The sequence below is a fragment of the Monodon monoceros genome, unplaced genomic scaffold, assembly GCF_005190385.1.
Source record: "Monodon monoceros isolate NGI ecotype Baffin Bay Population unplaced genomic scaffold, NGI_Narwhal_1 Super_Scaffold_5, whole genome shotgun sequence".
In the NCBI taxonomy this organism is placed as follows: Eukaryota; Metazoa; Chordata; class Mammalia; order Artiodactyla; family Monodontidae; genus Monodon; species Monodon monoceros.
Window position 1 is genome coordinate 92865630 of NW_021703782.1, and position 26671 is coordinate 92892300.

At 41.5% G+C, this 26671-nt stretch overlaps 2 protein-coding genes across 9 annotated transcripts; one reads left to right on the top strand and one right to left on the bottom strand.

The window, feature by feature from the left end:
* Positions 1-34: 34 nt before the first annotated feature.
* On the bottom strand, positions 35-9613 carry CDC26 (cell division cycle 26). 4 transcript variants are annotated; one of them, XM_029201834.1, is made up of 4 exons: positions 9425-9613; positions 6704-6813; positions 6110-6231; positions 35-469 (listed from the first exon to the last, which is right to left on the bottom strand). In XM_029201834.1, exons 3-4 carry the CDS (start codon positions 6188-6190, stop codon positions 293-295), a joined length of 258 nt encoding a protein of 85 aa, XP_029057667.1. In that variant the 5' UTR covers positions 6191-6231; positions 6704-6813; positions 9425-9613; the 3' UTR covers positions 35-292. The 4 variants fall into 4 exon arrangements, with proteins under 4 accessions (XP_029057667.1, XP_029057669.1, XP_029057670.1 ...); XM_029201836.1 differs by having other exon boundaries at positions 237-469; positions 9471-9565; XM_029201837.1 differs by lacking the exon at positions 6704-6813 and having other exon boundaries at positions 237-469; positions 9425-9521.
* Positions 9490-26648, top strand: PRPF4 (pre-mRNA processing factor 4). 5 transcript variants are annotated; one of them, XR_003790676.1, is made up of 15 exons: positions 9490-9671; positions 10570-10747; positions 12659-12845; positions 15590-15677; positions 16087-16166; positions 16346-16439; positions 16981-17075; positions 18526-18584; positions 19037-19160; positions 20532-20621; positions 23214-23336; positions 23447-23554; positions 23645-23763; positions 24286-25827; positions 26451-26648. XR_003790676.1 is itself a non-coding variant. In XM_029201819.1 (14 exons), exons 1-14 carry the CDS (start codon positions 9624-9626, stop codon positions 24477-24479), a joined length of 1587 nt encoding a protein of 528 aa, XP_029057652.1. In that variant the 5' UTR covers positions 9490-9623; the 3' UTR covers positions 24480-26648. The 5 variants fall into 5 exon arrangements, 4 of the variants coding, with proteins under 4 accessions (XP_029057652.1, XP_029057654.1, XP_029057653.1 ...); XM_029201819.1 differs by having other exon boundaries at positions 24286-26648; XM_029201821.1 differs by lacking the exons at positions 9490-9671; positions 26451-26648 and adding an exon at positions 9680-9793 and having other exon boundaries at positions 24286-25192.
* The last annotated feature ends 23 nt before the right edge of the window (positions 26649-26671 follow it).

Below are 26671 nucleotides of genomic sequence, written 5' to 3' on the forward strand. Positions count from 1 at the left end.
GGTGCTATTATACTTCATTAAGGATGTCGCACACTTTTCCAAAAATATATTTATTTTTAAAAACAAAAATCAGACAAGTTTTATCGAGTCAGATTTTCCAGAGACAAACCCGAGTTTGAATTTCAGCTTTCAGAGTGAAAGTTAAGCATCAGCAATCTCATGCAGAATATCTCTCTCTGCGGGACGTAAAATATTCCGCTTGACTGCAAGCACTCAGTTCTCTAAATCTTGTTTGTATTTCTGCCATCGTTTTACTCCATTCCAGGGCTCTGGCACACAAGATAATCCACCTCTAAAATTCAAAACTTCCAAATTGAGATGAACGATTGTTGGGCTTGGGTTGGGGTTTATAACCAATTCGATCATTAATCATTTGTTCCCTGCCCTTGGGGTCACTGCCGAGCCCAATGGCACCTTCTCCATCACTGCCTCCTACAACATCCACATCTTCCTTTTGTTTCTTACGGGTCTGAAAGTATAAAAGTTTTAGTATTAAGGCAATATTCTATTCATTAACAGACATTTATTTAGCATCTACCATGTATTAGGCACAGGGTAAAGGATAGGGTTCGGGTCTACAGAACAATAAACTGAAATCCTAGGTTTAGATGGTTAGGGGCACAAGGGGGATACACGGATATAGCGATAAAAGATGTAACCTCTACCCTCCAGGATGTCACAGTCTAACGGAAACAGGTAAATAGACCATTACAACACAGGGTGATCAGGGCTATGACAGAGGGAAGTCCACACAAGAGATGGAAAAATAAAGCGACCAGTAAAACAATAACCACCAGAAATTAACAGCTTAGCTGACACCGTAAGATTAAATGTAATGCAGGAAAAGAAGGTTTTGTGCTATCTTATCATGAGGCCTGATTTGGGGAATTCATTTTGTTTTCAGATAAAAGGTTTGGCTCTTAAGCCACAAGTAACTGCAGAATTCACAAAGTCTGTGTCTCTGATCATTTTCAAAGAGAAAAACTAACACCCCACAACTACCACTACCTGAGAGTTCCTTACCAGAAGAATGGCTCCACTACACTAATCTCTGGAATCACTGCTATTCTTCACCACTTACTGCTGAACTGTGAGCATTTAAATGCCAGTGTCAAAGTATTATAGTGAATAAGTAAGGTATTACTTTATATATATATACAAACATAATGACCTTCCTGAGTTACTGTCTAGGCTACATTACCCAATAAATAACATTAGAAAGTTCTCCCCAAACACCTTTGTGAAAACAAGTTCTAAAAGGCACAGGATGATATCGTTTCATCTTATAAGCCATGGGAAAGTCGGAATATCCAAGTAGAATGAAATCATTTAAAAGGCTTCCCACTATGAACAACTGCTGACTGTTTCAAAATCCAGAGTGAGGGCTTCCCTGGTGGCTCAGCAGTTAAGAATCCGCCTGCCAATGCAGGGGACACAGGTTCAAGCCCTGGTCCGGGAAGATCCCACATGCCACAGAGCAACTAAGCCCACATGCCACAACTACTGAGCCTGCGCTCTAGAGCCCGTGAGCCACAACTACTGAGCCCGCATGCCACAACCACTGAAGCCCACATGCCTAGAGCCCATGCTCCGCAACAAGAGAAGCCACGACAATGAGAAGCCCGTGCACACAAGAAAGAGGAGCCCCCGCTTGCCGCAGCTAGAGAAAGCCCGTGCGCAGCAACAAAGACCAACACAGCCAAAAAAAAAACCAGAGTCATCAAAATGTAATCAAACTAATTTCAGTAACAAATAAAATACCAGTTTTCTACTGTTTTTATTTTAGTGCAGGGCAAAAACTATCCCTCTCTCCTAAGTTGCTCTAAAATGGGTGAAACCCATTGGATAACTGCCTTTAGTAGAAAGACTAAAAACAACAAAAATACCTAGGAATAAATTTATACCAAGAAATAAATTTAAGAAGGTGAAAAGACCTGTACATTTAAAACTATGATATTGTTGAAAGAAACTGAAGAAGATACAAAGGAATGAAAAGGTATTCCATGCTCATGGATAGGAAGAATTAACAGTTAAAATGTCTATAACTACCTAAAGCAATCTACAGATTCAATGCAATCTCCATCAAAATCCCAACAACATTTTTCACAGAAATAGAACAAAAATTCCTAAAATTTGTATAGAAGCACAGAAAACCCCGAGTAGCCAAAGCAATCTTGGAAAAAAAAAAACCAAAGCTGGAGGTATCACACTCCCTGATTTCAAATTCTACTACAAAGCCACAGTAATCAAAACAGCACGGTATTAGCAGAAAAAGAGACACACAGATCAATGGAACAGAACTAAGAGCCCAGAAATAAACCCTCACACATATGGATAATAGATTTATGACAAAGTAGCAAAGAACATACAATGGAGAAAGGACAGTCTCTTCAATAAATGCTGTTGAGAAAACTGAACAGCCACATGCAAAACAATGAAGCTAGACCACTATCTTACACCATAAACAAAAATTAACTCAAAATGGATTAAAGACTTGAATGTAAGACATGAAACCATAAAACTCCTAGAAGAAAACATAGGCAGTATGCTATTTGACATTGGTCTTAGCAGTATCTTTCTGAGTATGTCTCCTCAGGCAAGGGAAACAAAAGCAAAAATAAACAAATGGGACTATATCAAACTAAAAAGCTTCTTCTCAGCAAAGGAAACCATCAACAAAATGAAAAGACAGCCTACCAAATAGAAAAAGATATTTGCAAACAATTTATCTGATAAGGGTTAATACCCAAAATAAATAAAGAACTCATACAACTCAACAGCAAAAAAACAGACAACCCAAGAATCTGAATAACCATTTTTCCAAAGAAGACATACAGATGGACAACAGGCATATGAAAAGATGTTCAACATCACTAATTATCAGGGAAATGCAAATCAGAACCACAATGAAATATCACCTCATGCCCATTAGAATGGCGATTATCAAAAAGACAAGAAATAATAAGTGTTGGAGAGAAAAGGAAATCTTCACACACTGTTGGTGAGAATGTAAACTGGTGCAGCCACTATGGAAAATTGTATGGAGGTTTCTCAAAAAATAAAGAGTAGAACTACCATATGATCCAGCAATTCCACTCCTGGGTATATATCCAAAGAAAACACTAATTCAAAAGGGTAAGTGCACCACCATGTTTATCGCAGCATTATTTACAATAGCCAACATATGGAAACGTAAGTGTCCCTTGACAGATGAATGGATAAAGAAAATGTGGTGTTTAGGGCTTCCCTGGTGGTGCAGTGGTTGAGAGTCCGCCTGCCGAGGCAGGGGACACGGGTTCGTGCCCCAGTCTGGGAGGATCCCACGTGCCGCGGAGTGGCTGTGCCTGTGAGCCATGGCCGCTGAGGCTGTGCATCTGGAGCCTGTGCTCCGCAACGGGAGAGGCCACAACAGTGAGAGGCCCGCGTACCACAAAAAAAAAAAAAAAGAAAATGTGGTGTATATATATATATATATACACACACACATACACACAATGGAATACTACTCAGTCATAAAAATTACTTCAATTAAAAAACAAAGTAACTCAATAGTGAGCTGACTCTGCAGAGTCAAAGTTCAGTATAAGACTAACACTTTATGAAACTCATTACAATTGAAGTTTTGAACCATAAAGGGTACTTCAGGAAAAGAGCAGAGTGTGCACAGGCAGTGAGATTAAAGATAGCTCAGCAGTGGAAGATAAAGTGGAGAGATGACCAAGGACCAGATCACAAAGGGCCTTACATGCCATCCTAAGGAATTTGGACTTTATTCTGAAGGCCAAAAAAAGAATTTAAGTCTTATCAATGGACATCTAATACCGTGGCATAAGGCTATACTTAAAAATACATATTGGGGGGCTTCCCTGGTGGTGCAGTGGTTGGGGGTCTGCCTGCCGATGCAGGGGACACAGGTTCGTGCCCCGGTCCGGGAAGATCCCGCATGCCGCGGAGCGGCTGGGCCCGTGAGCCATGGCCGCTGAGCCTGCGCGTCCGGAGCCTGTGCTCCGCAACAGGAGAGGCCACAACGGTGAGGGGCCCGCATAACGCAAAAAAATATATATATATATATATTGGGGCTTCCCTGGTGGCGCAGTGGTTAAGAATCCACCTGCCAATGCAGGGGACACAGGTTCAAGCCCTGGTCCGGGAGGATCCCACATGCCATGGAGCAACTAGGCCCGTGTGCCACAACTACTGAGCCCGTGCTCTAGAGTCCGCGAGCCACAACTACTGAGCCCGCGCACCTGGAGCCTGTGCTCTGCAACAAGAGAGGCCACCTCAGTGAGAAGCCCGCACACCGCTTCTCACTGTGGTCCCTGCTTGCCGCAACTAGAGAAAGCCCGTGCGCAGCAACAAAGACCCAGTGCAGCCAAAAGTAAATTAATTAATTAATTAATTTTAAAAAATACATATTGAACTCCTACTATGTATTAGATGTGGGAACTCAACGGTAGAGAAGACATGATTTCTACAATCAGGGATCCTAATATAAATGATTTTACAATAAACAAACAAATCATTATAAATTAGAATAAGTGGTATGAAATAAAAGAATAAAGTGCTTTGAGAGACCCTAATGAGATGAAGGCAGCATGGGTAGGAATGATACACCTAAGTTGGATAGGGTCAGAAGAGGCCTTTCAGACTGAGGAAGTGACATTCAAACTGAGACACGAAGAAACAGGAAGCACTCCAGGCAGAGGAAAATAATATGTGCAAAGGCCATGAGTTATAAATAGTTTGGCATATTCAAGGAAATAAAAGAAAACCAATGTGCCTAGGGTACAGAGGGCAAGGCAAAGAGTGACAGAAGGTGAAAGAACATTTAAAAGCTTGTAGGTCATGATAAGGAACTGAGGTTTTATTCCAAGTGCAGGAAACCACTGAGGAGTTTTAAGCATGAGAATGACATGATCTGAAATTTTTTAAAGATCATTCTAGACACCTAATGGAGAATGGAGTGAAGACACAAAAATGGAAGTAGAGGGCTTCCCTGGTGGCGCAGTGGTTGAGAGTCCGCCTGCCGATGCAGGGGACATGGGTTCGTGCCCCGGTCCGGGAGGATCCCACAGGCCGCAGAGTGGCTAGGCCAGTGAGCCATGGCCGCTGAGCCTGTGCGTCTGGAGCCTGTGCTCCGCAACGGGAGAGGCCACGACAGTGAGAGGCCCGCGTACCGAAAAAAAAAAAAAAAAAAAATGGAAGTAGAGAGACAACTTGGGATGCTACTGAAATTGTACAGAGTTAGTTTATGGTTATTTGGACTAGGGTTCTAATGGTGGAGATGAAAAGGTATGGGTAGATTCTAGAAATATTCTGGAGGTAGAGCCAAAGGATTTATGGACAGATTGAATATAAAAGGTGAGGGAAAGGGAGAACTCAAGATTGACTCTTAGGTTTCTGGCTTGAGCAACTACTTAGATACTGACATAGGGAACTCTGAGGTGAAACTCGTTTGAGGAAGAAATCAAGAGTTTTTTGTTTTAACATGTTAAGTATAGTATGCTGAATAATGACCTCCAAAGCTATCAGGTCCTAATCCTTGGATACTGTAATTGTTGCCCTGTATGTGAAAAGGGTCTTTGCAGATGTGATTAAATTAAGGATGCTGTGATGGGGACATTATCCTGTATTATCTGGGTGGGCCCTTAATGCCAACACAGGTATCCTTATAAGAGGGGGCAGAGGGAGACTTCACAGACAGAAGAGGAGAAGGCAGTGTGATCACGGAGGCAGACACTGGACTGATAATGGCCACAAGTCAAGGAATGCCAGCAGCCACCAAATACTGCAACAGTCAAGGAATAGATTCTTCCCTAGAGCCTCTGGATGGAGCGTGGTCCTGCTGACATCCTGATTTTGGGTCAGTGATACCAATTTCAGATTTCTGGCCTACAGAACTGTGAAAGCATAAGTATCTGTTGCTTTAAACCACCAAGTTTGTGGTAATTTGTTACAGCAGCCACAGGAAACTAACACATTACGTTTAAGATGCCTGTAAAGCATCCAAATAGAGATTTCGAATAAGCTGTTGGTATAAGAATCTGGAGTCTAAAAGTTAGAGTTATTGTTTTAAATATTCCTAACGGTTTGAAAGTTGCACTCTTACCTCCAGGTCCTTTCGAATGCTTTCAAACTCCTCAATGTCATCAAGCTTCAGCTCCAGACGGGTTGGTTTTCGTCTCAGCATAATGAAACCAACATTAAGGGACAGACCCAGTGAACTATCAGCTGTTAAAAATGGCAGAGAGGAGGAAAAATTGGAAGGGATAAATCTCAGCTACAAGTATGTTCGATTTGTAAGCAGGCACACTACAACAAATGGCGATACCAAAGACTCATTTGGATTCACACATTGACTTCTAAGTCTTTACGTGTATCATTATTACATATTTATTACGTGATGGAGATCCACCACTCTGTAATTCTCAAAAGCTCTTTCTTCCAGAACTTAAAATAGCAAGCTGCCTGTAAAAGAGGATTCTAGGCAACAATCACTTTAATCTCATGCTCCATTCACAAAGAAATATTTTAGCTAAGAGAATAAAGTTAAAATATCACATTTTAATTCGCTACAGTTAGTAGGAGAGTATACAAACCATTAAATTTGATCAACAGTATGTGGGAATTATGAGAGATTTGTGATCACTCCCGAATGCTAAAATCAGTTTACTAAGTCTTATGAAAACTCCCTCTAACTCACCAATTCACAGGGTTATCCTCAGGGTCTAAATAGGTCCTAAATGGATAGGTCATTCATTAAACAAACAGTTCTTATGCTCCAGCTACAGAGTTAAGAGGCATAGTCACAGTCTGTGGGGAAAACAAACACATAAATGGAAAATTGCAGCATACTGTAATTAGAACTCTGATGAGGGTAATGCAATGGCATCACACAGACACACAATCCAGTGGGGTGAACAGGGATGTGGAAGACTTCCTGGAGGAGATGATGTCTTAGTTGCCTTGTGAAGGGCAGGCAGAGAGAACAAGTATGCACAGAAGCTCAAGAGAACACTCTAGAATCTGAAAACCCAAAGTAACGCTTATGCTTTAAAAAAAAAAAAAAAAGAGCTGGGTTTTTTTAGAAGAAAATAAAACTCCCCAACTGAGTTTAAAAGCTGTTGATGGCATCATCTTTATATTCTCACAGCGTCCAGTAGAGAATGTCTGCAATAACCAGCCATTAAATGTTCTGTTGAATAAACTGGCTACACTCTTCTTCCGCTGCAGGGGGCACGGGTCTGATCCCTCTCCAGGGAACTAAGATCCCGCATGCCGCAGCAGAGCAACCAAAAACAAAAGTCAGCCTCCTGGGAAAATTATATATAGGTCACATGGTGAGGATTAAATGAAAATGATGTAAGTGAAGGCTCCTTTAAAATATGTACAGATATAAATTATTATTACATGTATCTAGGATATAGCTAGGGACTGTGAAGTATACGAAGGAAGAAATGTCTCCTCCTTCTACCATGAAGCTTGGGACAGATACAAGTGATGTTATCAACACGAAACAATGGCACATTACATTTCAAATTGCTTTGTACTAAATCAGATACTATCTTTTTTTCTTTTATTATTTTTTATTGGAGTATAATTGCTTTACAATGTTGTGTTAGTTTCTGCCGCACAGCGAAGTGACTCAGCCATTCGCACACACACATCCCCTCCCTCTTAGACCTCCCTCCCCCCCATCCACCCAACTAGGCCATCACAGAGCATGGAACTGAGCTCCCTGTGCTATACAGCAGGTCCCCACTAGCTATCTATTTTATACATGGTAGTGTATTTATGTCAAACCTAATCTCCCAATTCATCCCACCCTCCCCTTCCCCACCATGTCCACACATCCGTTCTCTACGTTTGCCTTTCTATTCTTGCCCTGCAAATAGGTTCATCTGTACCATTTTTCTAGATTCCACATATATGCGTTAATATACGATATTCGTTTTTCTCTTTCTGACTTACTTCACTCTGTATGACAGACTCTAGGTCCATCCACATCTCTACAAATGACCCAATTTCATTTCTTTTTATGGCCGAGTAATATTCCATTATATATATGTACAACATCTTCTTTATCCATTCATCTGTCGATGGACATTTAGGTTGTTTCCATGTCCTGGCTATTGTAAATAATGCTGCACTGTTGGTGGGGAATGTAAATTGATACAGATACTACCTTGATTCCAAAGTAGACAAAAGGTAGAGGAAGCCAAAGTTCCAAGGGGGGAGATTGCTTAAAAGAAAAAACAGGGACTTCCCTCGTGGTGCAGTGGTTAAGAATCTGCCTGCCAATGCAGGGGACACGGGTTCGATCCCTGGTCCGGGAAGATCCCACATGCCGCGGAGCAACTAAACCTGTGCGCCACAACTACTGAGCCCACGTGTCACAACAACTGAAGCCCACGCGCGTAGAGCCTGAGCTCCGCAACAAGAGAAGCCACCTCAATGAGAAGCCCACGCACCACAACGAAAAGTAGGCCCTGCTCGCCGCAACTAGAGAAAGCCCGCCCAGCAACGAAGACCCAACGCAGCCAAAAAATAATTAATTATTTTAAAAAAGGGAAAAGAAAAAACTGTGATACATTTTAACTTTCCTGCAAACTATGAAAAGATCGCCACTAGGGAGCAGTATAGAGTAATGGGTAAAAGTGCTTGTTCTGGAGGCGAAAGGGCAGAGGGCACAGATTCTAATCCCATCGCCACTAATCTTGGACCATCAGCTTCACCTTTCACTAGATCATGGTTTCCTCGTCTGTACCTGTACTCTATTGTTGTATGGACTGAATGTCGTATTGCAGCGTAAATTCCTGTAACATAACCTGGCATTTAGTAAACGCTCAATAAACAGGCATTATTATTGTAATTGTCCTCGGGGAGGGTAGGGGGCTCTGTCCAGCTCGGGAAACACCAATATTTTGACCATCTCCACCCCCGACACGGGGACAAAACCTTGTCTTGTCCATCTCTGATGCCCCAGCACACAGCGCACACGGGGCTGTGCAGAGTTGCTGGCGTGCAGTTTACCTGACACCTCACGTTCATCATCTCACTCTGAGTAAGATAGACCGGGCTGAAGACAGCAAAAGCAGGCCTTGGCTCCTCCGCCAGGTCTTTATTTTCCTTTGGCGCTAGAGGGCTCTTCGAACTTATTCTCTCGCCACTGCCCAAATCCACCGAAAACCCAGCCAGCTCAGAAGAAACCGCCGAGAGAACTTCCTGACAGCGGAAGAAAATAGCACTCCCGCAGCTCCAAGGCCGCACTGGCTGGTCCAGAGCGAGGGTTTCCATGGCAACACGGTCCTTCGCTCCAGTAGGACTTAAAGCCCCTCGCAGGACCCGGAGCGACAGCAGGCCCCGGAAGCCGTCTATTCACTCCCCGAGTTCCGTCCGTAGCCGCGCGACTCGCCGCACCTACCTCTTTTCAGACCTGTTCAGCCCCTTCCCGGAACCTCGGCGCTCACCCCGAATCTCCGGCTAAGCCAACTGGACTACAATTCCCAGACTGCTCTGAGTCTCTCTCCTCGCAGAACCCTGTCCTTCGCGTGCTTTTCTCGGAGGCTCCACGGAACAAACCACTCGACGCGCCCAGACTCTTTCCTACTACGATTCCCATCATGCTCCACGCCGCCCAGGACGCTGCGTCCGCCCGCGGCCCACTTCCGGTAGGTGTCGTAATTCCGCCTTGCTGGGCGCGCGGTGGATGGTCTGAAGCGTAGAGCTCGGCTTTCGGTGGGGCTTTGCGGCTCCGGAGCCCAGCATGGCCTCCTCACGAGCTTCCTCCGCGGTACAGGTCTCAGCTCACTCTGGCAGGGAGCGCGGAGGGTTGGGGGTCCCTGCGGAACAGGGCCGTTAGGGAACAGGCTACGGCGGTGGAGGGCTGAGGAGGAAAGCTGCCGGACTCGGTCTGGTCTTAGGGAGCGGAGCAGCGTTTTCCTGATCCCTGAGTGCTTTCGTATTTTAGCTCATTTTCAGCTCTCGCTACAACCCCGAAATGTAAATACCTTTTCCGTCTGGTTCAGAAACGGAGTTCTGAAAGGGAGTAGTGTGTTGGCCAAGATTTATGACAATGTCAGACTTCTTAATTGTAATGAGGCCTCCTAACTTCCTATCTACTAACCCAAGTCTGAAAACGTTTGAAATGTATAGACAGTAACTTTGTAACTTGTCCCCCTTACCATCGCGTTGGTTATTTCAGTTATCCTTGATATCGCCTGTGATGAGCAGTAACCCTGGAAGTTTCGTAAAACCCAGGAAGAGATTGCACTTGGAACTGAATGAAATAAACATGTTCCAAAGCACGCCTTTGATAGAAAAATCACCAAGAGAAATTAACTAGTTTTATCTGTCTCTTCCTATCTGCAAAACTTAAGTGACCGAGAGACTGGACTCACCCCCCGACCACGTCCAAATCAGGGAAGACACATCTTAACTGGTGTCCAATTTGTGTTTTCTTTAGAGAAGAAATAGGATTGAAGCTTTGGATAAGCGTCATCCTTCTGGGAGATCTAGTAAATTGCTTAAGATTAAGTTTTAGGTTAATCCAGGTCTTTGATTTAGCAGGCAACCAAAACTAAGGCATCTGATGACTTAGTCGCTCCTGTTGTGAAGAAACCACACATCTATTATGGAAGTTTGGAAGAGAAGGAGAGGGAGCGCCTGGCCAAAGGAGAATCTGGGATTTTGGGAAAAGAAGGACTTAAAGCAGGAATTGAAGCAGGGAACATTAACATAACCTCTGGTAAGATGCAAACTGTGAGTCCGTCTTTACCTTTGGTGCTCAAATTATCTGTGATGATTACCTTCCTAAACTTAGATATCACTAGTTTAGTGTCAAAAACTTTCACATATTAAACTTGCATCTATCTTAAGGCCATACTCTGCCCACTCCACTTAGTATCATCTGGAGAACCTGTTTCTTAAAACCTTTTATACAGTTTTTCTTCTGTGAATTGTTAGTAATTTTACTAGGAATTTATTCATTGTGTATTTGGATTCAAATTGATTCCATTTGTCTTCTGGAGATCTAGCATAGTTGTGGCATTGGTTTGGAGCTACTGTGGTTCATAATATTCTCGCTTTTTTAGTTTTCCAATTATTTTTCACCCAAAATGAAATACCTCTTTTAAATTATAAAAGTAGTAGCCATTTTTATTTTGAAAGAAATCAAAATACAAGTTTTTTTCCATAAATGAAACCATGATAAGCAAATTGTTTTGTAACATGCATTTGTCATTCTGTATACTGTTGAGGATAATTTTTCGTGTCAGTAACTGGTGGTCCACTGTATTTTTGAAATAAAATTATTTATGTTTATCATGAGAAATTCAGAGAGTACAGAAGGGTATAAAAAGAGTTCTCTGCAGATAGGACTTCTGTCAGTTTCTCATGGATCCTCCCATACATTTTCTTTTCTATACACATGCACTGTAGTGACTTTTTAAACCTTTTATGTTATTTTAAACATAACTGCGTCACTACTATACTTTTCCTTTTTCATCGAAATGCTTGTATTTGGTGTGACTTTTAAAACTAGCTGATAGATTATCCAAAAAACCTTACAGTCAAAGAATATCATTTTCATGGTAATTATTTCCAGTTAGTGTCCCTATACTGAGACTATTTCAGAGAGTAGCTTTGGCAATTGTTAAAATAATGTTTCTATTTTATCATGGATAGAAAGCCTACATAACTTATTTGTTAAAGATGCTCCATACTCTTACTGTCTCATGCAAGCTATGTGTTTATGTAAGTTTGCCAAATGAAACAAGATGGCTTCAACTATTTTCCTGCCTTTTAAAACCTCATTTAGTTTTCTGTGTTTGGCATACTTTATTTATTTTTAATTAATTAATTAATTAATTATTTTTTGGCTGTTTGGGTCTTTGCTGCGCGCAGACTTTCTCTAGTTGCGGGGAGTGGGAGCTACTCTTCGTTGCGGTGTGCGGGCTTCTCATTGTGGTGGCTTCTCGTTGCAGAGCACGGGCTCTAGGTGCATGGGTTCAGTAGTTGTGGCTTGTGGGCTCTAGAGTGCAGGCTCAGTAGTTGTGGCTCATGAGCTAAGTTGCTCCGAGGCATGTGGGATCTTCCTGGACCAGGGATCGAACCCGTGTCCCTTGCATTGGCAGGCAGATTCTTAACCACCGTGCCACCAGGGAGGTCCTGGCATACTTTAATCCACCTGGCAGGTGGATTCTTAACCACTGAGCCACCAGGGAAGCCCTGGCATACTTTAATAAACTGAGAAACTGTAAAGTTTGTAGTAGATTAAACAGTTAACTTTCCCTAGAGGCATACAGACTCCAAATGTAAGAAATTATTTCTGGGCTTCCCTGGTGGTGCAGTGGTTAAGAATCCGCCTGCCAATGTAGGGGACACGGGTTCGATCCCTGGTCCGGGAAGATCGCACATGCCTCGGAGCAACTAAGCCCATGCACCACAACTGCTCAGCCTGTGCTCTAGAGTCCGCGTGCTGCAGCTACTGAGCCTGCCTGATGCAACTACTGAAGCCCACACGCCTAGAGCCCGTGCACAGCAACAAAGACCCAACACAGCCAAAAATAAATTAAAAAGAAAAAAAAATGAAATTATTTCTTTCTCCCTACTTGAGGAAGATCTGGTGATTATGCTGATGTTGCCGTTCTTTTTACAGGAGAAGTGTTTGAAATTGAAGACCACATCAGTGAGCGACAGGCCGAGGTGTTAGCTGAGTTTGAGAGGAGGAAGCGAGCCCGGCAAATCAATGTTTCTACAGATGACTCAGAGGTCAAGGCTTGCCTTAGGGCCTTGGGGGAACCCATCACACTTTTTGGAGAGGGTCCTGCTGAAAGAAGAGAAAGGTGCCCTTTCTAAGTATCTACTCTCTTCTTTTTTAATCACAGGGTTCCAGTTCCAAATTTCAGTTGGAATTTGTAGCTAACACTTTAATAGAATGTCTCAGATAATGTTGACAGAATATCTTATTAGGTTGCATTAATATGTTTTAGCCCATAATTTAAGTCTTAGGCCAGTTTTTACTCCACTACTAATTTTTCTTTATAAACTATGAAGAAGATGTTAACACATTCCCTCCCTTCCTCTCCTCATTATGGAGTTGTGAATTGGGTAAACATTTGTCACTGGACTCTGAAAATTTAAACAGCAAACGCATTCTTTGTCATTAACATAAGACATAATGATAAGTGTTTTTTGGGTGTTACTGCAAAAAGGCACTGTCCTCATATAATGCTCCTCTTGTGATTTTGAAGTTACAAAATCTCTTAGTGACAGGCTAGTCCTATGCAGTTATGCAGACCTGGCCTGCCTACCTGCTTCTTTAGGACTTGGGGCTCAGCTATTCCTCACTCATTACATTTACTCTCTTAAGGCCCTTACCGCTCATTTACTCTTCAACCTACTGCAAACTGATCGACCACTACCACATTGAAATTGCTCTTAATTAAGGTCATCAACTCATTGTTATCAAGAATAGCCCTAGTACACTGCCACCTATTCCCTCCTTCAAACACTCCGTTTCCTTGGCTCTCAGAAGACCAAATCATCCTGGTTTTCCTCCTGTTTCTCTACCTAATTCTTCTAAGCCTCTTTTTTTCCTGTTTTAAAGTGCTGTTTTTTGCCCTTATCCTGCACTAACCCTGAGTGATCAAATCCATTCCCATGGCATGGTTTACTCTGCGTATATATATTCTGATGACTCCCAGGTCTCTGTAACCTAGATATTCTATAGGTACTCAAATTTGACATGTCTAAATTGAACTCATCTATTTTCCAGTTCTCCTTGCAAATAACAGTACCATTCACACACTTTTCAGTTGAAAACCTGCTCACCTTCTGTGTAACCCATCAGCAAAATCTTGTTTCTTCTACTTCTGAAATGTACCTCCAGTGTGTCCTCTTTTCTCTACCTCCATTGCTTTCACATTTAGACTGTTGTAATAGCCCCAGATGTGTTGTGTTAATTGTTTGCTTAAAATCTTACAGTCTTCTTTTTTAATTTATTTTAATTTATTTTATTTTTCACTGTGTTGGGTCTGTCATTGATGTGTGCGGGCTTTCTCTAGTTGCGGCAAGCGGGGACGACTCTTCATCGCACCGCACGGGCCCCTCATCGCGGTGGCCTCCCGCTGCGGAGCACGGGCTCCAGGCTCGCAGGCCTCAGCAGCTGTGGCACAGAGGCTCAGTAGTTGTGGTGCATAGGCCCAGTTGCTCTGCAGCACGTGGTATCCTCCCGGGCTCGAACCCATGTCCCCCACATTAGCAGGCGGACTCCCAACCACTGCGCCACCAGGGAAGCCCCCTACAGAGTCTTCTTACTAAACTTAGAGTACAAAGCTCCTAATCATGCTCTTCATCCTTGCCTTGTGCCACTCTTCCCCAGTTTACTAGACTTAGCAGCCATAATGGTCCTCCTGGGATACTCAAGCTCTTTTGCTGTCTATCCACTGAATTTTTCTCTTTTTGTCCCCCTCTCTTGCCTTTTAGAGCTTTTTAATTCTTTTGGTTTCAGCATAAATGCCACCTCCTCAAAAAAGCCTTTCCTAACACCTGACCCCTTGTAAAGTAAGTCCTGCCATTATTAAGAAAGTAACATACTTTCTTAATAGCCTTTCAGAGTGTTTACTTCTACTGTTTATTGTTTGTCTTCTCCACCAGCAAAGTCTGTCTTATTGTGTCCCTTAAATGAATGTCTTGAGTCCCCACTGCCACTGTCTTGATTCAGTCCATAAGACTCAGGGGATACAATAGTATGCCTTTGTTTTTCCCTCTTCAGTCCATTCTCCATACTTTTCCAGGGGTCTTTCTCAAATGTAAACCCTCCTTACCATGGCATTAGGAGCTCTTTGTGACCTGGCCCCTGCTTAGATTTGCAGCCTTATCTCTCACCAACCCTTTCCCAGTACTCTGTGCTCCAGCCATATTAAATTGTTGTGATTCCAAGTTCAACATGCTTTTCTTGCCTCCAGACCTTTACATTTGTTGAACCCTCTGCTTCAGCTGTCCTTTCCCATTCTTGACCCATTGACTTGGTTACTTGAGGACTCAGTTCAGGTAACATCTTCTCCATGAAGCCTTCCCTGATTCCCTCCAAGCCTAGGTTGTTTACTCCTTTTATGATTCCCTTAGCACCATGCACTTAGCACTGTCATAATACTTAATGGAATGTACTCTAGTTCCCCGATACTTTCTGTATGTCCTGTCCACCCCCCACTGCCTCACCCCGACTATGCTACTTGAAATCAAGAACTGTTTCTTAGTCATTTTTTATACTTAGCACCTGAGCAGTATCCAGCACATTGTGGCATTGAGTGAAGGTTGTCTGTATCCACAGCCCGAGTGGTAGCAGTGTTAGGGCTAGTTGACTCTAAGTTTAACAGGGTAATTGCTTTTAGTTCAATTTAGGGAATCTTCAGATAAAGACTACTGAGTGAGAGAAATCACACTGGAAGTTTAGGCATCACAACTTGACCCTTAAAGAAGGTTGCTTGAGATTTGAATGGTGAGAGAGTAGGGCAGGCTTGCTGCCTTCTTAGGTATACTTTTCACAGTCTTAACTCTGTTTAAATTCTGATCTTTTTTGTTACAGGTTAAGAAATATCCTTTCAGTGGTCGGTACTGATGCCTTAAAAAAGACCAGAAAAGATGATGAGAAATCAAAGAAGTCCAAAGAAGAGGTAAAATGTGTCTTTGGCTTCATAGTATAAACATGCAGGAAACAAGGGGGTAGTTCTCTCATTTTCTGTTTTCTGTGGGATGGGGAACAGGGGGAGTTGGAGACTCTACTGTTCCGGAATAGTTGTTGGCAATAGTTTGTGGTTCCTTTGTAGGTATAAATGGAGATAAGTGAGTTCCCCATTCAGGAAAGAACCATAGCATTCCTGGTGTCACTTTTAACAAGTAACCAGAAACTATCCAATAAGAGTTCATAGAAAGAAACACAAGAGAAAGCACATATACCTGATTTCATCCTGTTACCGAACTAATTCTTCTTTTTTCTGGGCAGTTAACAATAGGGAATTGACAGCTATGAAAGGGGCAAGAATGCTTCAGACTTGACATTTCTGCTCTTAATTTAACTTTCAGTATCAGCAAACCTGGTACCACGAAGGACCAAACAGCCTGAAGGTTGCTAGACTGTGGATTGCTAATTACTCACTGCCCAGGTAAGGAGAGCCTCGAGAAGGAGGAAGAAACATACTTTTTCTTATTTCCTCTCAAGGACTGAGGAGGTGCTTTATAATGACTCTGGTTATTAATTGAAATTGAGTGGTAAAGAGACTTGTATGGACCTTTGTTTCCAACCCATTTGCTCAGGGTTAATAATGTTATTTCTGTGTCACAGGGCAATGAAACGCTTGGAAGAGGCCCGTCTTCATAAAGAGATTCCTGAGACAACGAGAACCTCCCAGATGCAAGAACTGCACAAATCTCTCCGGGTAAGATGCTCTCATCTTATATATATAAGATGCTCTCATATATATAATTGTCTAATATTTTAAAGATTCTTAAGTATTTAATAGATGCTCTACTTTGGCCCACCTCTAGCAAGTAAAGGCAGCTATACTTATTCCTCCCTGCTTACACTGTTGCTATTTGGGAGGAACCATCAGTTAAGGTGGCAGGGAACCTACTGTGCTTTGTACTAGGCAGAGGCCTATGGGTGTACTCTTTAATTCTCCCTTTTAATATGTCAGACTGTACTTTAGATCTCGCCATGGCCTTCCTGTTTGTATTTAGCTGACATAGAAGCTAGTGTTACTAAGACTGTAGAAGACAGCATGCTGGAGTTCCAGATAAGCCTTGACTTCATTCATTTGTAAAAGTGTCTTCTAACAGCAACAACAAAAAGGTGGTAGAAGATTCTTGGGGAGGGTTAAAACTGGAATGGTTTTTGGTTTTGTTTTTGTTTTTATGGTGGAAAAGCCAAGAAAGTCTTGGGTTAGCCTGTTAATGATCCCTTGTTTGTCTTTTTTTAAGTCTTTGAATAATTTCTGCAGTCAGATTGGGGATGATCGGCCTATCTCCTACTGTCACTTTAGTCCCAATTCCAAAATGCTGGCCACAGCTTGTTGGTAAGTCCCATTTTACAGTGACATTGTTTTCTAAATGGGGTTCAGGGGAAAAAATCAGTATTTGTCTTAGAAGGCCATTTCAATACCATTTGCCTCTGCTTCTCATGATCACACCAAACTAGAGGTGCTAGTAGTTACCCACTGTAGTTTACAATGTAGCCTTCAATTTAGCAGTTCTTACTGTTCACAAGGTACCCCAGAGACCCATGACATGTCAGTCATATTCTTGGCATTAGCATCATTTTGGATCAGATAGTGAGCTTATAGACTAGTATACACACCTTGATATAACTTTTCTTTTTTGGTTATGTGACCTAGGCAAGATACTTAATCTCTGTAAGCTTCACTTTTGTCATCTGTAAAGTAAGGTGAGATAATGTTTGTAAACATTTTGCCTTGATAGTGCCTAGTATTTGGTAAGGACTCAGTAAACTTGAATTATTTTTTTTATCTTCATTTTGTTTTCTACTCACCACATATGCAGAAAACTCTTAGGATGTGATAACTTTGTTGTTTTGTTCTATTTAGTTACTTAGTTGTTCTTGAGGAACATTGTCATCTAGTGAAGGGGAAACTCGCTTGTATTGTACGCACAAGAACTACTTGACTAGGCAGAAATTGAGACTGTGGTTCAGGAGAAAGCCAGGGACCTACACAGATCCCTCCACCTCTCCAAGCCTCAGTTACCTCCATTATAAAGTAGAAATGAGTATGTGTATAACTGACTTACTTTGCTGTACAACAGAAACTAACACAACTATACTGCAATTAAAAAAATTAATTACAAAAAATAAAATAAAAATAAAATAAGAAAAAAATAATAAAGTAGAAATGATCATTCCTGCCTTATATGTACCTCACAGGTCTGTTATAAGGATCATTTGATGATAGATATGAAAGTAATTTGTTGGAAATTTTCCAAAGTAGAACATTTTTTTAAAAATTTAAGTACTTTGGGGACTTCCCTGGCAGCCCAGTGGTTAAGAGTCCGTGCTTCCACTTCAGGGGGCATGGGTTCGATCCCTGATTGGGGAAGTAAGATCCCGCATGCTTCACAGTGCTGCCAAAAAAAAAAAAATTAAAATACTTAGTAAGCAGCAAAATGCAATTCGTATTTAAGAAGATAGTATCATTATTAATATTAATGTTAGATAGTTTAATTTGTCCTACCTTCCCTCAGAAATTGATCCAAAAGTTAAGGAGAAGAGCAACTTGTGCTATAATATTTACAGTCCAGTAGAGGCCTCTGTTTGCATGAGACCTGGATGTAGCTTTCTTCTCTAACCCTTGAAATGATAAGCCTTTTCTGTTTCTTTCTGTGTCTGCCACTGTAACATTTTGCGGTGGGGGCGGGGGGCGGTGAGAGAGATTGTCCTTTAGTAATGTTACCAAGGTACCTTTTCCTTCCCAGACCAACCCTGGCTGAGATGCTTTCCTTTGTGTTTGTTAGGAGTGGGCTTTGCAAGCTCTGGTCTGTTCCTGATTGCAACCTCCTCCATACTCTTCGAGGTGAGTTAAAATCTTGTCTAAATCTCAGTCTTTTTCTCAGTGTGAACTCTGTCAAGCAAAACAACTCTAAAACTCTGCCTGACACTCAGACCCAGTACACACAGATTAATTCTTGATTTGATTTGACTTGGCTTGGTTTTCTCTGACTGCAGGGCTGGATGATAATGACTTCGTACGCTTACCATTTTTCTCTCATGTCCAGCCCCACTCTGGCATTTACAATCTCTAAACCAAGAAACATTTTTTTGTGTGTTTAGCTTTTTTTAATGCAATTTATATATTAATTTAAGTTAAAATAGTTCAATTTTTTAGTAGTTGAATAGCTACTTTAATAGTCTCTAGGTCTCCATGTCCTCTGATATGTGTATATATAATATTTTTCATGTATGTATTTACACTTAAGTTATAAGGGAGCAGGACCCCTTTAATTTTCATCTCTTACACTCCTTCAGGCCATAACACAAACGTGGGAGCAATTGTATTCCATCCAAAATCCACTGTCTCCTTGGACCAAAAAGATGTCAATCTGGCCTCTTGTGCTGCTGATGGTTCTGTGAAGCTTTGGAGCCTTGACAGGTGAATATTACCCTCTGTCCACACTGCAGTCGCTAAAGTAAATAGTTGATTGGTTGGCCCTTGAGACTTAAAAATCTAGCATTTAACCCCAGAGATGCTCTGAGTCAAGGTAACTTGTGTGAAAATAGAATGGAGGATTCTTTTCTTAGACCTTTTCTCACCAGAGGAGTTGTGTCAGGTTTCCTTCTTTCTTAACTTTGTACCTTGATTTTTGCCTCTAACAGTAGCCACTGTTTCCTGGCTCCAGCTATTCTGGAAGGATCCATTATATCCCCCGTGCAGTAGATTGACATTGGAGAAATGCACTATTTGGTAGCTTGACTAAAAATAATAGTCTAGACAGCGCATTGGTTCTTAGCAAACAACCACAGGGGAGAGGAAGGAGGTTCTGTCTGGCAGTATTGCCAAGGAAGTGATGTCTACTCCCAATAGCATCGTCCTTTACCTAGACTACATTTTCCAATTTTAACAGTTTTTTTTTTAATGGGTTTGTGATTATTGTTTTCCAAGAAATTTTTGGAAGCACTTGGTTTGCCTAAAAGACATCTGAATTCAGTTGCTTAGTTTTCTTTCTTTGGGAAAGCACATGAGGCTTTTGTTCCAGGATTTTGTGGGGAGCTAATTAGTGTCTCCACTCTTTGCCAGACAAGATCTTACCTGTGAGCACCGCAAGTTTTAATTGGCTTTGGTAATACATAGCAATATTTGCTCCCCTAGGGCTTTCATTAGTTCTGTGTATGCCCATTGACAAAGTTCCCTTTTTAATTGCCCTCTTTAGGGTTCATGTTTATTTCCTCTTGCTGGTGTTCAGACCTTCTTTCTGTCATTGCTGGTAGTAGAATTTAATGGCCACCAAAAGGAAACTAAGCCTCTGTTTGGGAGTTCCTTTTTTCATGTGGATCCTTGGACAAGCTGAAGTTTGAGATAAATTTATCTGTAATCCACTTGCACCAAAACTTTTTGATATAACCTTGCATCTCTGTCGACGTATGTTTTCTTTCTAGAATCTCAATGCTCCTTTGGTGCAGAGAGCTTATTTTGCTTGTCAGGCTGAAATATCTTTAATTTTCTCTAAGCAAATGATATAGCATTAAGAGTTTATTAACATAGTGAATTGAAATAGACAGTGTTTATTGAAGAGCAATTTTGCCCCGTGGGCACATGAAATAGTCCCAAAGCTTTTATAATAACCTTGGGAAGTGAGTTAAATTATCATTGGCCTTAAAAGTTTAACAAATTACAGGTTTAGTTACAATTTGGCCTGTCAAACCATGCAGAATTGGGTGTATATGTGCTCAACAGTTAATAAGTTCAATGAGTATTTACAGGACTGTAAAGTAGTTTACTTACATGCATTTGATTCCTTTTCAGTGATGAACCAGTGGCAGATATTGAAGGCCATACAGTGCGTGTGGCCCGTGTAATGTGGCATCCATCAGGACGTTTCTTAGGTACCACCTGGTAAGCCATCCTCTTATTCTATCCATACAGGCCTGTGGCATCTTGTTAACCTTTTATGGCTGAACTGCCAAGTAAGTTTTTAGAGCAGAGATCTTCAAGAGATTTTCTTGGACTTCAATAAATCAGAATCAGAAAAGAATATATGACATAGTTAGGGCTAAGCATATTTGGTTTTAAATTGCAGTTAATCTGAAATTTCAGAGTCACTGACTCCCAGAAAACTAGAGTTTTTCCCTGTTTCTTCTCTTTCTTGGCCAATACTAGAGGTGTTTTGGGTTTTTTTTTTTTTGCTATACAGTGTAATTTCTCTGCTTACAAATCAGTCTCCTTTTCTGTTTCTACAAATTCAATGAGGCCAGAATCTGTTAAAGAATTTTTTGAGATACAATTTACATGCAATGGAATGGATTTCAGTGTGTAATTCAGTCAGTCTTGACAAATGCATAGACTCATGTGGCCCACATCCCTGTTGTTGGAGGTCCAAGGGAACAGAAGGTGCCCACCAAACTGAGAAGGCATCTTGAGATTGAAAACCACGGCCAGCAGCTCCATATATCCAATGGATCCGTTTATTATAGGGTCACTTACTCACAGGGTGGGATCTGGCAGGCAGCAATCCAGAAGCATTCACAGCTGCACTCTGCACCCCCAAGAGACCATTGAGGCAATTTTATAGTTAACCTAAGGTATGGGGGTACGTGTTTGGAAACAGGAAGTACATTCCTAAGTGAAGAACGGGTAACTAGTGGGTGCTGGGAATATATCAGCAAAGGTCTTCATCATTGTCGGAGGACTGACAGCATAGAGGCCACCTGGTCCTAATGATTATTAAACAATATCTATTAACTACAAAGCCCTTGACTATAGGAAAGTGTCTTACCACACAGTATAGTTCTGGGTAGGGTCAGCAGAAGGACAGGAAGAACTGTACAGGCCCAAGACGGCATCAGTTATGCTCATAGCCATAGACTAGTCAATAGAGAGAACATTTGTATCACCCCAGAAAGTTCCCTTATGCCCTTTCCCAGTCAACTCCCTGTTCCAAAGCAATCACTGGCCTGATTTCTGTCACCATAAATTAATTCTATCTATTCATAGTTTATGAACTCATTTTTGTTCATATGGCTTCTTTTTGTTTGGCTTCTTTTACTCAGCATAACATTTTTAAGATTCATTCATGTCGTTGCATGTATCAGTAATTCCTTTTGATTGCTGAGAAGTATTCAGTTGTATCACTCTGCCACAGTTTGTTTATTCATTCTCCTACTGATGGACACTTCGGCTGTTTCCAGCTTTTGGCTAGTCAGAATAAAGCTGCTATAGATACTCTTGTACAATGATTTTAGTGGATGTGTTTTTCTTTCCTTTGTCTTGAATAAATACCTAGGAATGCAATTGCAAGGTTATAGGGTAGATGTATATGTAACTTTTTTTAAACTTCCAAGTGGTTTTCCATAGTGTTGGTACCATTTTACATTCCCAGAATTCTGGAATTCTGGTTTTTTTCACATCTTTGCCAACATTTGTCATTAATCAATCTTATCATTTTGCTCAGTTTAGCAAATATGTAGTAAAATCTTCATGGTTTCAATTTTTTTACTCTGATGACTGTTGGTGTTGAGTAGTTTGTCATATGCTTATTGACTATTTGTATATTCTCTTTTGTTCCGTGTCCAGGTGCTTTGCCCATTTTTATTACTGAGGGGTTTTTGTTTGTTTGTTTTGTCTTTATTTCCATATGTATTACAGTTCTACCATCATTTATGGAGGAGACTTTCACTATTGAAATTGCTTTGATGGCCTCATTGAAAATCATTTGACCATGTATATGTGGGCCTATTTCTATACTCTCTTTTCTGTTCTATTGATCTATTTGTTTGTGATTGATTTTTATACGCCCAACGTTCAGTTTAGGACCCAATAAATGCTCAATGAATGGAAGGACATAATGGTGAAATAAGGGAAGAAAGAAGGCAACAGAATCTTTGCTGGGCCACTCTAAGGAATTTCGTTTTTAAAACAGCCACTGAAGGGACTTCCCTGGTGGTGCACTGGTTAAGAATCCACCTGCCAACGCAGGGGACACGAGTTTGATCCCTGGTCCGGGAAGATCCCACATGCCGCGGAGCAACTAAGCCCGTGCGCCACAACTACTGACACTGCGCTCTAGAGCCCACGAGCCACAACTACTGAAGCCCTCGCGCCTAAAGCCTGTGCTCCACAACAAGAGAAGCCACCACAATGAGAAGCCCACGCACCACAACGAAGAGTAGCCCCTGCTCACTGCAGCTAGAGAAAGCCTGCATGCAACAATGAAGACCCAGCGCAGCCAATAAATAAATGTTTTTAAATAAACAAATAAATAAATATAAAATAGCTACTGAAGTAGGTTTATAGGCACCATGGTTTCCCAGTTAGCACCCAAGACAGATATGCTTAATTGTTGAGACATTGTTTATGCCAGAAAAGAGTTTGTTAATATGGTTGTATGAGTAGTTTCAGAAACATAACTTGAGCTACAGCTGTTTATAGCACTTCATACATTGTAGGAACTGAACATCTGCTGGTTAATCGTTAGTTTGACTTTTTTAGCTATGACCGTTCATGGCGCTTATGGGATTTGGAGGCTCAAGAGGAAATCCTGCATCAGGAAGGCCACAGCATGGGTGTGTATGACATTGCCTTCCATCAAGATGGCTCTTTGGCTGGCACTGGGTAAGGCTTCTTCCACGTAGCGGGGGCAGCTCCGTAGTCTCACCTCTTAAGTATACTTGCTTCCACAGAGAGCTGTATTCAAAATGTTCATTCATAAATTATTTTGTCAGGGGACTGGATGCATTTGGTCGAGTTTGGGACCTGCGTACAGGACGTTGCATCATGTTCCTAGAAGGTCACCTGAAGGAAATCTATGGAATAAATTTCTCCCCCAATGGGTAAATAAGCTCACTGAGTGAGGGGTGGAGAGGGTTATTGGTCAGAAAGTACTCTTTGTTTCTAACTTCAGTACTACATCTGATCCACAGCTACCACGTTGCAACTGGCAGTGGTGACAACACCTGCAAAGTGTGGGACCTTCGACAGCGGCGTTGTGTCTATACCATTCCTGCCCACCAGAACTTAGTGACTGGTGTCAAGTTTGAGCGTAAGCTTTCCTCCTGTTGTAGGCCTAATTACAAGACAGACAAATTGCACTTCTGAGGAATGCAGTCCGGGTATTAAGACTTGGAAGTGGAACAGGAGAGAATTTGGACTCTATTGAAGGAGCAAATTATAACCTCCTTCCCTCCACCACACTTTCAGACAGAGCTATGACACAGCCTGCATCTTGTTCCTAGGAAGTAAAGAAGACTTCCATGAATGTTTTGCTTCATTTTTTTTTTTCCATGGAAGGTCCAAGCACTGAATCCTTAATATTATTCGGAATAGGTTGTCTATCAGGGAAAGAGCCAAAAGACCTTAATAATGTTATTTGTTTCCCTAAGTCTGCCTGTAGTTGTCTTTTTTGTAGAGGTCTAGTAGGAATACAGGTCAGAGTGTTGAGTTTTTCTGAATGTAGATACCTTCTTTTTCAAAATAGTATGTTCTAGCAGATTTGGGGTCTTTTATTTTCTTATGCTCTTCTGAGTACTTGAATTCCTGAAGCAACTCCCCTTTTCTTTTGTAGCTATCCATGGGAATTTCTTGCTTACTGGTGCCTATGATAACACAGCCAAGATCTGGACCCACCCAGGCTGGTCGCCACTGAAGACTCTGGCCGGCCACGAAGGCAAAGTGATGGGCCTAGACATTTCCTCCAATGGGCAGCTCATAGCCACTTGCTCATATGACAGGACCTTCAAGCTCTGGATGGCTGAATAGGCAGGACCATGGAAGAAGGATTCTAGCCTCACTCTCTCTTTAGAGCCATTTTCAAAGGAAAGGAATTGATGTGTTTTGTTCTTTCATGTATTTTGCTAATTACCATGTATAGATCCTCAAAAGAATTGGATTTCCATGTCAGCTCCCACTTTAAGCAGGCAGCCCAGTCCCTGGGTGTTGGTGAACCCCTTTCATGGTTGAAATTTTAATTTTCATCTTCAAGCCCTGCCATGAACTTTGTAGACATTGTTTCTATTAATCTTTTGTTTGAATGCCCTATTGCTTCCCTCACAGCACTCCGGATTGTGCCTGACTCCATTTTTAATTCTTGAAACTTGACTTTCCATTACATGGTACATGCTTCAGGACTACATGTGACCCAGAGAGCAAGGTGGCTGGACTATATTCTGGAAGCCCTCGAGTAGAGAGACACGCCTCACCATGCACTGGCTAAGCTGTGCCTGACAGAGCAAGAACCCTGAGAACAGGAGGTGAAGAGGTAGATCACAGCTATGCTCAGGGCTCTGCAGTAGAGAATATTTTACCTCTTCTTGTTGAGTTCACGTGGAATGCTAACTGCATTGGGAAGCTCAGAGCTGAACATTTTCCTCGTCAGAAGATGTCTTCCATTTTGCTTTCAAGTTTGGCATCCTTTGTGTTACCCAAAAGCTAGGCCATTGTGTCAAGATTCAATGAAATTTTTAGAAAGCAAACATGACGTCTCTATTGTGCAAGTTCTTTTCTATTGGTTATTTAAAGGATGCACCCTTCATGCTGAGGTAACTCTGGAAAAAAATCCCTAATGGGTATTCCTAAACATAAACTTTTTCTTTATTATACACTTGCTAAAGAGTAAAATCCTATTTAAAAAACTGCCCTTTAAAGAATTATATAGTTAAGCATTTTCTGAATCCTAGGCATTGGTCCACAGAGGTCCCTTTTTTTTTAGTTTGAGATATAGCAAATGATCTCAAGTATGGCGTACTCCAATTCTGTCTCCTTAGTAAGCATTCTGTTAGTAATTTTTTTTTTAATGGAGGGCTGTTGCATTGTGGGCGAGACTACCAGTGAACTGTATCTGGACTCTATAATTCTTACTCATTGGCCAAGCAGCAGTTACTTTCAGCTCTTTCCACCCCAGGTATACAACCACTGAACTCTGGAAATACACAATAAATTCACACAAAAAATAGAGGAATTGGCAAGAAGAAAGGATTGTGTATAGAGAATTCAAGAAGGGCTTATATGATGGCTTCTCCTTGAACGTTCAAAACACTTTTCCTTTGCTGTTCCAGGGAGGATGAGAGTGACTTTGTCTGGCTCTATCGTGCATAACTAGGAATATGTGGTATGTAGCTAAATAGTCTGTTTAATCTGATTTCAATTATAACCAAGTAGTTGCATATCCTGTGTACCTGTTAAGCTTCTGGATGATCAGCTCTACTCTCTGTTGGGCACTTCACTATTGTTTAAGTATTAATGGGCTCTATTTCCTCCATAGTTAGCCATGAAAAGAAATTATTTTTCATTACTACCTTTGTAGTGTGTTTAAACTAATAATGAATGTAAGTGTATTAGCGTGCAACTTTCAAATATAGTGTGTTAAAGGTTTTCAGTTTTTCAAGTTGAAATTTAACCACTTGTTCCATTAAACTTGTCTTTTGTTTTGCGGGGGGTGGGTGATTCCAAGAGATCTAGAGGGGTAGCAACTGGGTGAAAAGATTTCATCTAAGCCTTTGGCCAGACTAATGTCTTGGCGGGATATACACTTCCTTACTGGGAGTATCATTGTCCAAAAGCCGTTAGCTGAGGAGCATATCCCAAGTGTGTCATTTCATGCTAACGGTGAGACAAACGTCATCGTCATCACTTAACAGGACGCTTAGCGCTGTCTAGACACCACCAGGCAATTCAGACATCTTGTTTAATCCTCACAGTCTTACGAGTTAATTATTACTCCCTCTTTTACAGAAAAACTGAAGTTCAAAGAAGTTAAGTAACTTGTTCCAGGTTACCTGGTTAGTAAATGGTAGAGTCTGGTCCGTCTGTGACCTTATAAGAGATTTCATAGGGCTTTAGTGAGTATGTTGGCAACATGGGCCAGACCAGAAAAAAAAAACAGTCCAGCCAGCATGGCCTGTTCCCTGTACAAAGTCTGAACTTTTTAAGTGCTCCACCTTTTTTTTTTTTTT

Bases quoted from the DNA above. Each gene is read 5' to 3' on its own strand.
- CDC26 (XM_029201833.1), bottom strand. From the start codon at position 9,297: ATGGAAACCCTCGCTCTGGACCAGCCAGTGCGGCCTTGGAGCTGCGGG. The intron at 6,814-9,033 runs GTAAACTGCACG...TTTTCCCCACAG, and splicing joins TGATGAACGTGAGGTGTCAG to ACTGTGACTATGCCTCTTAA.
- PRPF4 (XM_029201819.1), top strand. From the start codon at position 9,624: ATGCTCCACGCCGCCCAGGACGCTGCGTCCGCCCGCGGCCCACTTCCG. The intron at 19,161-20,531 runs GTGAATATTACC...ATTCCTTTTCAG, and splicing joins AAGCTTTGGAGCCTTGACAG to TGATGAACCAGTGGCAGATA. The intron at 23,337-23,446 runs GTAAGGCTTCTT...TTATTTTGTCAG, and splicing joins GGCTCTTTGGCTGGCACTGG to GGGACTGGATGCATTTGGTC.